This window comes from Dinoponera quadriceps, unplaced genomic scaffold (genome assembly GCF_001313825.1).
Source record: "Dinoponera quadriceps isolate SergipeBrazil2010 unplaced genomic scaffold, ASM131382v1 scaffold37, whole genome shotgun sequence".
NCBI lineage: Eukaryota > Metazoa > Arthropoda > Insecta > Hymenoptera > Formicidae > Dinoponera > Dinoponera quadriceps.
Genome location: NW_014554446.1, coordinates 2284048 through 2295461, shown reverse-complemented (window position 1 = coordinate 2295461; position 11414 = coordinate 2284048). Strand labels below are relative to the sequence as shown.

Sequence of the window (11414 nt, the reverse complement as noted above, 5' to 3'; positions counted from 1 at the left end):
CTTATTTTTATTATATTATTAGTTTATTACTTCTTATTTTATTACATTGTGAGCAGTCTGCAATGATTTTAATATCGACGAATTATTTCAACTTGTATGAAAAAACTTAAAATAAATTATAGTTAATGCATTTTAAAATTAACTAGTTTAAATTAAAAATCAACTTTCTTAGAATTAACAAAATTAAGTAAAAAACTAATTTTTTAACTTCTAACTTAGTAACTACCAGTTAGTAGTTACCAGTTATTAATAGCTAGCAATTAGTTGTTACCCAATTCTGTCAATTTGACGTGGTAGGTGATAGTTCCTTATCGGCCATTTGCAATGTTCGTTAATAAATGTGGCATTAAGTTTCTCGAATCAAAAGATACGGTGGTGAAGTCTCGGCTAAGTGTTCGCCCGAAGCGACGCACAAATCGAAACTGGGTGTATATATTTATGCGATGCCTCTAGTTGAGCAAGTTGCAAGATTATTCGTACCGTAACGTACCTGTAATGGCTGATCCGATTGAGTTCTGAGCGGGCTCAATCGATTTCTCTCAGGGTCCAATTACATGAGAAAACTGTCCTTATTTTTGCCAGACCATGATCTTATATGAAATCTATAGACTGAATTGTAAAATGCTTTAAGTCCGTCTCTCGTTACCATTACTCTTACCTAAGTTATACAGCCTGTTGAACTTTTTATGCTTGAAAAATTCTTATACTTGGAAAAGGTTAGATGACCTTTAATTTTTCAGGTCAACGACAAGGGATTTCCTAATAATGATAACTACATAATGAAAGATTGATAAAAATAATTACTGCTATCTGTTTATTTTTTTACAAAACGTTCTATATATAAATAAAATATGACTATATATATATATATATATATATATATATTAATGTATTATAAGATAACTATATAGATAAAATTATACTATCTCTGTACATAACAATGTTAATCGTGCATTGCCTTGTAACTGCAGATTTTCTGGAAAACTGAATTCAACACCTCTTTGGCGGTATGTGTATCGGTATTGTTTATTCTTATTATACTTCCAAATTCCCTGATGTAGTGATCCAGTTCCTTGTCACCTGACAAATCCTTCGTCGCCATGTATTTGTTAGTGAGCTGTGACAATTTTAATAAATCGGAGCTAAACGCCTCGTCCAGATCGAACAGCTCTAAAGCGGGTGGCGGCAATTCTTGAAAACTCGGTGGAAATACCTATGGATTCGTTTCGGTTTTACGTTGCGCGAAAATGATTTTAAAGAATTCGGTGTAACTATGTAGAGATAATTTTACATAATTCTATATATAACACTCACCGACGCCTGTGTGGGGGGTAATGGAGCTTCGAAATGAGGCGAAATCAAGCTGAGTGGCTCATGTTTCACACTCAAATCTTCGTACGCCTTTATACTAGCCGGTATCATGTTCAGATTGATGGAATAGAAGTGATGTTTGAACAGTTTCGTGTATTCACGAGGTATATCTATGTTGTCCAAGTCTTGGGTGCAAACTTTCGGATTGTCCGCTTGTTGCGTTATATCCGGCACGAAATTATATTCCCAAAACTGCACGCATAAAGACAAAGCTTCGTTAAAGGAGGGAATCCAGAACTTCCGAAAAAGCGAAATTTTTTTCATATTTTTATAGTGTACCCTCTCGAGAATATGTTCCTATAATTGTATAATGTTCTCTCGTAATTCGAAAAATCAACGAAGTTATATGCGATTTTAGTTTGTTTTAGGAGATTTAGATTGTTATCCGAGTATTCGGCGCGCTCAAGTAGAGATTTTTGTATTCGAAAAACCCCAGGCATCCAAATAAAGAAAGAAAAAGATCATCTATATTGAGAAATATTCTTCATTCTTGCCTATTAATAAATCACGTTGCATTTTCTAATTTCGCACAAACTTACGTCCACATCATCAGTGTGGGGATCCGCTGTTTCCGCAATATTTAATTCAAAGAAGTCAAAGATCATCTCGCGCAACGAGTCGTTATTCTGCTTCTCAATATAAGTATCCGTCAGCATTCTGGACGAACCTAACACAACCAGTTTGCCGCCGCCGTTCTTCACGCAATGATACGCGCAAATAGGTCTGTTCATTGGAATGGCGATGGACCCGCTCGACAAAGCGACAACCGATGGCTGCACTACGTTCAGAGTCGCCCCGTAAGGGTACAAGAATTTCATACCGCTGAAAAGATTATCTATTAACAAGCGAGTTCGTGCAACATAGATGTATAATGTAAATTAAGGGTTAAACATAATTCTGTCTCTTGCTGAAAAATCATCTTACATGTATTCATTGTGATTTCTCAGAAAGACGGACTTGTTTGACAGGCCCTGGCAAATTAAAGATTCCTTGGGATGCATAGTTTGACTGTAAGTCATACGAGCTACGCTATCTGCAATCATAGAAGTTATTATATAAATTTTATGTGCTTGTTTATTTATATTTTTACTTGATAAGAAAGATTATAATTGTATATTGTTAAGGATTATTTTACACACCATTATTTACCATTATGCCAAACTCTTCCAGCAAGAAATTGATATTTGTGTTAGACTTATTTTCACCACCTTCTCCAAGTGTGACAAGAACATTGCCACCGGAATTCAAGAAGGTTCGGATAGAATTCATCTCTAATTCAGTAAATTTACCTAATGGCCCCGGTAATACTAAGATTTTTGCGTTTGTCAGCGATTCTTGCGATATCACTTCGTTATTCCTGAAATATACATGTAAATGTATTTATATATATGTTATATAGTTTAGTGAGAATCTTTTACTCACTCAATAAATTTCCACTTTGCCTTCAGCTTGCGTTGCAGCACTTTGAACTCGTCGTTCAGTTTCCTCTCATTTTTCGACACGTCGAAAACAACGGCGTTCTCATTACTGTCGCCACCGCCGAGAATCGAGCTCATTGTTGAATTGTGCACCACAAATCGACTTGTCGGATCAATTGTGGCGTTACATCGTTACATTTAGGAACCGTCGATAGCTGTCAAACGTACAAGTGTACATGAAGATATTTCAGTCGCGTCGTCGCTATAGCAACCGCGAACAACACATCGAATACATCGAATTACAATTGATAATCGCGCGTTTCTTGCCTGTTTACCGTTCGCAGGTATCTTTTTCCCACAATACCCGCGATATCGGAATACGGTCACAGTGTACGAATACGCCGATTCGCCCTGTTTGCGTATAGATGTCGTTGAATTTCTATTTCGCACAGTAGCGATTTCCACTCGGGCTGAAGTCGAGTTGCACGTCGCGTACCAAAGAAAATTCCGAGAGCGGCCATCAGATCGTTTTTCCGAGGACCGTCTTCTTGTATTTGTCTCACTTCAACTTATTGCACCAGTTCAGCAGTGCAGCTATAAAGAACAGACCGCATAAGTTAGACAAAGTGCGATGATCTAATTTGATTGCCCGTTTAACGTAACGTAGTTTACGCGCACTTTCTCAGAGGGCGCGTCGAGAAGAGAGTCTCAAGAAAAAACGTCGGATAGCCGTTCTCAGATTTCTTTCTTCTCCCAGAACCTGGCGAAGTGGTAACTCTGAAGATCAGTCGTGCCGTGTCGGACCATGTGATTTTGATGTTCGTCAGAAGCCGCTCTCATTCGAAATGACACCGGTCGTACACCAGGATAATGAGTTAAAGAAATTGCTGAATAATCCCGCAAAAAATGCTAACGAGGACGGATCTATGGCACCGCCGTTGTCGGTAAGCTGTGAAATATGCCGACCGACCTATTTGGGAGAGCGAATCTGTTTCGAGAAATTCACTGTCAAAAACACTTTGGCAGCCGTTAACTTCGTGTGAATCTTACTCGTAGACCAACGTGCCGAGGCCCAGCACATCGCAAAATGTTAACCCGCAATCGATGATGAGCCCGATAGCGCTCGTTCACGGCACGAACGAAGTTCAGGAACCAGTTCTGCAGTAAGTTCGGCACCATGTGCTCAATATCACACCTGTCTGTGTGTGGATACCTAGATGATACAAAGAATATCCGTGTTTTCTTTTGTTTTTTTTTATTACGCATACAATTGGGCATAACAGTCTTAACATAGGAAGTTATATTCTAGAGGTCATAATATATATATATATATATATATATATATATATATATATGATTTTGTAGCATCAATATATATATAGATTGATTTTATAGAAACGTAGTGTCCACAGTCGACTTAAAAGTAGAACTGAAGCTCATGTATATAAATGTAAGGACGAGGAACTCTGAGTACAATCCAGCCAGATTCACCGGATTGGTAATGAGGATACAAAATCCCAGAGCGACCGCATTAATCTTCAGGTCAGGCAAAATAGTGTGCACCGGTGCGAAAAACGAGGACGAGTCATTGCTGGCGACGAAAAAGTTCGCCAAGATAATCCAAAAGCTCGGATACCCTGTAGGTGACGTTTACACTTTCTTACCATCGGCTATGGACGATCTTCTAGGTTCGGGCTTTTGTTAATAGACGACACCATATCTTGCTATTGCAGGTGAAGTTCACTTCTTTTAAGATACAAAACATCGTTGCGACGTGTGACTTGAAGTTTCCGATTCAATTGGAAATGTTAAACCAAAAACACGGTCAATTCTCGAGCTACGAGCCGGAATTGTATCCAGGTTTGACGTACAGGATGTTGAAGCCTAGAGTAGTATTATTGATATTTGTGAACGGCAAAGTTGTGATAACAGGTATAGTTAGAGGACAATAACAAATAACATTTCATCAGTACCACAAGTATATATTCCGTGCTTTTGCAGGGGCTAAAAAGCGGGAAGACCTGCATGAGGCGTTGCATCATATTTATCCGATATTGAAGAGCTTTAGAAAGAATGTATTGTTTGCTCATGAACAAAACAAATATTACGATGAGTGAAGCGACATAACACAAAAATTATTAAGTGAAAGAGAGAGAGAGAGAGAGAGAGCGCTGTGCATTTCCAGTTACCTGATAATCCTAGATATATAGCAAGATAATTAAGTAAAATGCAAGAAGTCAGCGTTTTATACATTTGTACGTTTTTTGTAATAAGAATGTGATATAGGGGAGGCCGTAAAATCTTGTTTTTATTAAGTTTACGAGATTACTGTCTCTTTCTTACGTCGATCCTGCGATCCACGCGAATGATGTTATTTAATATGGTCGCTAAGGATATATTTTCACTAAGCATTAGAGCTATAAGTTATATATAGCTGTGTAATAAACTCTCTATATCTCTTGTGCACGTTTTGAAGAAATACACAGTTGTGATGTGATAAAAATTGCGATTAGGAAAACTGTAAAAGAATAATCGTTGCTTTTTATAACATGCGGTAATTTGCACAATATAAATTTCCAACGATAAATGCCGAAAGAGTGATACGACTAATAAGGACACCATGTACCATTCTTTATTGTTAAAATATATATTTCAGAGACTTTACACAATGAAAATAAGCATCGATATCGATATACTATATCAAAGTAAAATATAACGGACAAACAATCGATAACGTATGTTGGGTGGACAGTTTTTTTTATACAATGTCCCGCTACATCGGAATCATTTGGAATGTATACGTGGCGACGTCAAGTAGTAGGCTTTCCTTTGTGTTTCTGCAAAATTTCAACCTACATCTGGATATGTTGGAATTTAACGGGGTAAACTCGTAGGAGTTCTAACGCCGGTGAACCTTGTGAAACTGCGTCCTGCGTGTCCCGTCGAGTCGAGAAAAAAAAATCAAAAAGAACACCATACCAAAAGTGGTTGCACTCGCATCGTAAACCGAAGTAATCTGTAACTGTTGCGTGTGGACATACAATTTTTATGATTACGGTTAAACTGTACACATCTGTATATAATTACATGCTTCTGGCAAAATCTCTATTAACGGCTCTATGAGAAAAGTGTATAGACATTAATACAGCCGCTGATAACAGCCAATGGTCCATTTAAGAACTTTGTTCGGTGCATCGTCAGATTTGGCAAACGTACCAATCGTCCTCTCAATGTTCGACGCTTTAACGCTGCGTAAATGCGTGTACCTTATATTCATTTTAATCGATCCGGACGCGTTATCTAATTGATACTGATCTTCGGTGTACCGGAATAAAAGCCCCGTTTTACTCGATCGACGTACACTCGTATGTACGTACGAGTGTATATACGTATACCTTTGAAACTTTAATTGATGAAACATGTAAGAATTACGTCTGGTGATATATGTGTGTGTATATGTGTATGTACGTGCATGCATCCGTATGCATGCATACATGTGTAAGCGTTCCCCTTCCTCGAGTCTCCGCTTCCGCAGTCTTTAGTCAATCACGTGTATGCCTTTCTTCGCTGCTATCGGCAATTTCTCTCCCTGGAAGAATGGGTTTTCTTCCTGAAACAATATTGCCGATGTAATCTGATCATTTTGCTATCTCGATCGTCATCCATAAATTCACGGTCGTTTCATTAATTTCGGTAATTGAGTTGAGAGGAAGAGAGAGAGGAGAGAGTGAGTCAAGGTCTTCTCTCCGAATAAATAGAGAGCAAGGTAGATTCATGTAATCTCAAACCCACGATCGAACTCTCGGATCCAGTTCGGAAATCAATGTGTAACGATATACATTTCGATTACCTGAAACTGTTCGACAATTTGATCAAAGTCGGAATTCGAGATATGCATGTTCGACAAGTTGTTGCTGTTCCCGGGGTCGCCCGAGCATTCCAACATGTGTTCCGTGTCGCACATGCAGTCCTGCGCGCTCTGGTAGTCGCGACTGAACGCCGCTGTATTCTCGAAATTGGTGAGACAATTGTTTTCACCTGTGAGAAGAGGCGTGACAATAAAAAGTCTCAATTTAGGGAACGGTACAGCGTGCACTGTAAATCTAAGCGTGTTATTGCACGCGTAGACGTACGTCCAAATTTGACACATTTCACCGAAGCTCTGCTTTCGCACGTTTTTTGGCTCGATTTGGCTCATTTGAAATCGTTCGATCGTGTTGAATCAACGCGTTTAATTCAGATGTGTCGAGTCGACACGTCCGATCGTGTCAAATGGCGATTCGAAACGAGACAAGCGAACAGAGCTTCAGAGCCGAAGGGATTCGCGGTGTGCGCGACGCCGACTGTGCTCACTTGTGTATCCGACCGGGCAAGGATTAGGCGGTGTGCAGTAAGCCGGCAACGGATTCTCCGTCTTCTCGTCCTTGATCCCTTTCAAGCCGGCCGCGTGGATCCTGTGCCTGTCGTTTCCCTTGTTATTGTTGTTATTGATACGCTGATGGCTCCAGAGAGTGCTGTGCTGCAGATACTCCTGATCTCGTATACTCGGGTTCGGATTCAGCGTGTCGTCGTAATCGGCCGGCAGCTCCAGCGGCAGCGTTTCCTTCGCTTTCTCCGGGTATTCCAGAAAATACGGATCCGGCGCGTCCGCGAATTCGTTCCCGAGCTGATCGATGATCAGCTCCCGCAGCAGAGTGTCGGTCAACATGTGCTCCTCCTGGGGGACACATCCGAACAGAGGATTACACGGTCTTTGAGAGTCCTGCGAGAAACGGGGATGAATCAGCCAGGAATCGACTGGGACTTTTATTAACGCACGAGGTCCACGAAAGCCACAACCCTACTAGATGCGGTGTACAGGGACACCCTGTACATAGATATGTGATGCGTCTCTATGTTGGAATAGGCGAGATCGAGACATTTCCGGATCGACTCCCGATTTCGTAGGTAACGAGTCCTCTCGATTCATCCCCCTTTCGCAGGACCGTCGCGACTCGCGCGATTACCTTCATCGACGGCAGAAAGACGTTCGCCTGCGTGGCAACGGCGATCGAGAGGAGCAGAATGCAGTACGGCATAGTGGCGGAGATGAGCGAAACAACGCGGAAAGCGAATCTCCACCTGTTCTTCAAACGGCCGTCCTCGTCAAGTTCCTCCCCGAGTTCCACCCCGCTTTTTACATACAAAAAGGAAAGAACGAAAAATTCGGAGAGGATTCACACGAGGCTCCTCGTAATTGTCGTTTCACGCAACCGCGCGACGTATCTCACCGGGAACGATTCCCTACGCATTCTCGAGGACCTTCTTTGCCCTTGGTGGAAAATCGGAAGATCACGGTGACGTCAAAGTGACGTCGGAATGAGGAGGAAGGCTGCGTTCCGACGCACATCGGCGTCACTGAAAAATCTGTGGCACACGCAAGAGGAACCGCAGATTTTTCGCGGGCCGAACAGTGAATCTCGGAACGAAGTGATCGAGCCGAACGATCGACGAGTGAGTTATCCATTTTCTCGTCATCGTCCTGACGTCATCGTCCGATCTTCCACCTGGATTGCAGACGGCATGCATGCACCGCGCGAGAACTCGCGAACGAAGCACTGAGAATCGCCGAGGCGTCGCATTCGCGTTTTACATTTACACGCTTCAGTTACGCTTTAAGGGCGGTTCTCTCGCACCACCTGCGCCACCCTTGAGGGAACAATTGCGTTTCCAACCTCGTTTCAACCGCGAAAGAGCTGGCCGCGGGAACTCACCGCGCGCGACGACGGGAAGAAAGCTGGCTCGCGATATGGGGACCGCCGACCTGGTCGTCACACTCCTCGGAGGAGATGCTGCACACGGCGCACCGGTTTTCGCGTCAGCTGCACACACACACACGCGCGAATTCGCCCTCCTCCGCCTCCTCCGTCGCCACCTCCGTCACCGTCGCCGTCACCACCGCCGACGCGACGAGCGCCCTTTGCGGTCTCGCCGAGTACCAGAGTATTGATTCGCCTCCCTCGTCGTTGTCATCTCCCCCTCGTTCACCAGGGCTCTCCATTCTAGGGACGACGCGCTCTCTTTCCTACATCCTCCAACGTAGCCGCCGCGAAACCGCGCTCCTTCGCTTCGAGCAACCCACATTCCTAGGAAAATCGAGCGAGCCGCTGCCAAAGGTCACTCGACTACCGTGATCGATGTGCGTCACGTGACCGACAATGAGGACTCTTTATCTCTCTCTCTCTCTCTCTTGGTTAGAGGTGTATATAGAGCGTCGGCAAGAACGACACGAGCCGGTGTGTCTTCGGATGCACCGAGACGCACCCTTTATTAATCACGAACGCGTTATTCTCCGGAAATGACGGTTCGCGACGATCCGAGAGGAAGCTGGCGACGCGCGAAGCTGAACACACCTGTCGGTCGTCGAAGTCGGTCCCGGGGTCGATTGTGTATCTCAAAACTTAGTGAGAACGACAAAAGTGGGCAGATTCATCAGTCGACCACCAATTTTGTCATATTCTAATGAATTCACACTCACACTCTTGCAATTCTTACTTCGTTTTGAGACGCACAATCGACCCTCTGGGATTGACGATTGGCGATTTTCAAGTCGATTTTACTCGACGTAACTTTCACGCGGGGGAAAGCGAAGTCAAACGCGGAGAGACGCGTAGTTCCATCGTTCTGTTTTAATTCTGGGTATCCGCTGAGGGGAATTCGCGCTCGCAACTAAGTCGGAGTCGACTGCGAAGTTCGATCTTCTAGATATCGATAACTCTTCGTCTAAGGCGAAAACGTAAAAACATGACCGCCTGGAGGTTAATCATGAATCTTCGCTTTTAGCGTGAATTCGTGAGAAGTATAAGTTTTCTAATTCGAAAGCATTTGGAATTCTCGCATTCCACGTTTTTCGCTTTCCACGCCCCGAAGACAAAACTAGGGCAAAATTACACGATCTCGCGTGAAAGTCGGCAAGATCTCCCTTGATTCGAAATGTCTTCCTTTTGATCGCTCACTCGCCCTGGCTAACGAAACATATTGGCTGTTCACATATCTAGATCGCGCTCGTAAACGGCGCTTACGAGCAAGTATGATTTATGTGCGGGACACGTCGTTCGGATAATCCGATATAAAAGCTCCGGCTCGTATATCTCGAGGTCCTACCGCGGCTATAAAGCATCAAAAGTACGGGGTCATTTTGTTACGCGGGCACGAAGCGCGAGTTAATGTAAGAATGTAATTTCTTCCTGTAGCGACATTGCCCGCAAAGTGAATAATCCTGTTCCCTTAACTACATCGTATGCCATTTTTACCGCCGATCGTATTAACCACGTACTAATGTCGCTACAAGCTGACACGAGAATTTGTCGTTTCACCTAGCGAGTTTCCACGAAACACCGAAAAACTTGAGAAAGAAAATCCTGAAGTATGAAATCCTGTATGTTTCAATTAAACACCGTGTTGACAATAATTAAATTGCAACATGCTTGACGCCGCAACAATGCAACGAACTAAAATCAAATAAACAAAGACAAAATACTGACATATTAAAAGCAGAGGCCGCGTATTATCAAAAATCACAAAGGCACGAGCGACGCTCGAAGTACACGGAAAAAAACGTTGGATTCGTTTAAATAACTCCCAATATTCCTTAGTAAATTTTTACTTGGATCAAGTTTGATATTTATTTATGATCCAAGTGAAGTATTTTCCTAGAAAATTATCCAAGTGGAATATCTTGATTGGTAAAATAAGTAAATTTTACTCGATCCAAGTAAAATTTGTTTAATCAAAAGAAAAATTTGCTACGGATCGTCGGAGTAATTATTCGCACGAATCTGGTGCTTTTCTTCCTTTTTTTCTACGTAAGAAATATCTCGCATTTTACTCGACGACGACACGCGAAATCGACTCGGGAGGGCGAAAATTTCGATTCTCATAAACGGCTCACGGGGAAGCACAGCGGCGGTTTGTTTGTCAAACCGGCGCTTTCATTAAACGTATCGGCTATTCGGTGGGGTGAAGTACGTAGGCGACGTGCTAGAGGGTCGGAAGATCAAAAGATCCTCCCCCTCTCGTTACGGTTGCACATAAACGTCCATTAGTTACTGCTCCCGCATTGCTGCTCGCCGGCAACTCAATTTCCAAAATCAAATTTCCGTTATGCCTCCGCCTCCCCCGGCTCCCGCGGATTCGCTCTGTATGCATGCACGTACATCCGTTGCGCGTTAAAACCACCCCCCTCACGAGCGTGCGAGCCGCTCCTTACCGAAATGTCCATCGGTCCTGCCGAAATTTCAAGGAGCAAGGCTGCCATTGTTCTCGTTCCATGCGAGCTCGCGGGATTTTCGACGATTTCGTACTATTTGTCAAGCCGAGGATCGATGAATATAACAATATGGCCAATCGGTCCGATGTGTCTCGAGGGAGCGAGTATCGGGACATTCTTGCGGAGCTATCGGTGTACTTTCCCAGTATCCGGCCGGCTTCTCGGAATCCTCCGTTCGAATAAAAGTCCCGGACGGCTTCTAATGCCGCGGATTCCTGCGCAATCAGGATTAATCGCGCGTAAGCGGCCCTTTCGTGTGTGATGTTAAGTATTCGGGAAATCTTCGATCGCACGGGTCGAGTTGCGTTTTTTTTTTC

At 43.2% G+C, this 11414-nt stretch overlaps 3 protein-coding genes across 3 annotated transcripts; 1 reads left to right on the top strand and 2 right to left on the bottom strand.

Moving 5' to 3' along the window:
* Nucleotides 1–891: 891 nt before the first annotated feature.
* On the bottom strand, nucleotides 892–2940 carry LOC106748991 (intraflagellar transport protein 52 homolog). Its single transcript, XM_014627969.1, has 6 exons — nucleotides 2794–2940; nucleotides 2511–2728; nucleotides 2296–2404; nucleotides 1911–2193; nucleotides 1315–1563; nucleotides 892–1213 (listed from the first exon to the last, which is right to left on the bottom strand). Exons 1-6 carry the CDS (start codon nucleotides 2925–2927, stop codon nucleotides 944–946), a joined length of 1263 nt encoding a protein of 420 aa, XP_014483455.1. The 5' UTR covers nucleotides 2928–2940; the 3' UTR covers nucleotides 892–943.
* A 585-nt stretch (nucleotides 2941–3525) lies between these two features.
* On the top strand, nucleotides 3526–5897 carry LOC106750031 (TATA-box-binding protein-like). The gene is made up of 5 exons (XM_014630054.1): nucleotides 3526–3733; nucleotides 3846–3952; nucleotides 4185–4428; nucleotides 4523–4721; nucleotides 4791–5897. The coding sequence occupies exons 1-5, from the start codon at nucleotides 3635–3637 to the stop codon at nucleotides 4904–4906; spliced, it is 765 nt and encodes a 254-aa protein (XP_014485540.1). The 5' UTR covers nucleotides 3526–3634; the 3' UTR covers nucleotides 4907–5897.
* Nucleotides 5400–8725, bottom strand: LOC106750033. Its single transcript, XM_014630069.1, has 5 exons — nucleotides 8543–8725; nucleotides 7796–7961; nucleotides 7143–7506; nucleotides 6640–6827; nucleotides 5400–6399 (listed from the first exon to the last, which is right to left on the bottom strand). The coding sequence occupies exons 2-5, from the start codon at nucleotides 7865–7867 to the stop codon at nucleotides 6328–6330; spliced, it is 696 nt and encodes a 231-aa protein (XP_014485555.1). The 5' UTR covers nucleotides 7868–7961; nucleotides 8543–8725; the 3' UTR covers nucleotides 5400–6327.
* Nucleotides 8726–11414: the final 2689 nt, after the last annotated feature.

Coding starts and splice junctions, on each gene's coding strand:
- LOC106748991 (XM_014627969.1), bottom strand. CDS start 2,927: ATGAGCTCGATTCTCGGCGGTGGCGACAGTAATGAGAACGCCGTTGTT. Junction 2,729..2,793: donor GCAAAGTGGAAATTTATTGA/GTGAGTAAAAGA, acceptor TGTATATTTCAG/GAATAACGAAGTGATATCGC. Junction 1,214..1,314: donor TACCCCCCACACAGGCGTCG/GTGAGTGTTATA, acceptor ACGAATCCATAG/GTATTTCCACCGAGTTTTCA.
- LOC106750031 (XM_014630054.1), top strand. CDS start 3,635: ATGACACCGGTCGTACACCAGGATAATGAGTTAAAGAAATTGCTGAAT. Junction 4,429..4,522: donor TCCAAAAGCTCGGATACCCT/GTAGGTGACGTT, acceptor TTGCTATTGCAG/GTGAAGTTCACTTCTTTTAA. Junction 4,722..4,790: donor CGGCAAAGTTGTGATAACAG/GTATAGTTAGAG, acceptor GTGCTTTTGCAG/GGGCTAAAAAGCGGGAAGAC.
- LOC106750033 (XM_014630069.1), bottom strand. CDS start 7,867: ATGCCGTACTGCATTCTGCTCCTCTCGATCGCCGTTGCCACGCAGGCG. Junction 6,828..7,142: donor TTGCCCGGTCGGATACACAA/GTGAGCACAGTC, acceptor CTCTTCTCACAG/GTGAAAACAATTGTCTCACC. Junction 6,400..6,639: donor AAATTGTCGAACAGTTTCAG/GTAATCGAAATG, acceptor ATATTGTTTCAG/GAAGAAAACCCATTCTTCCA.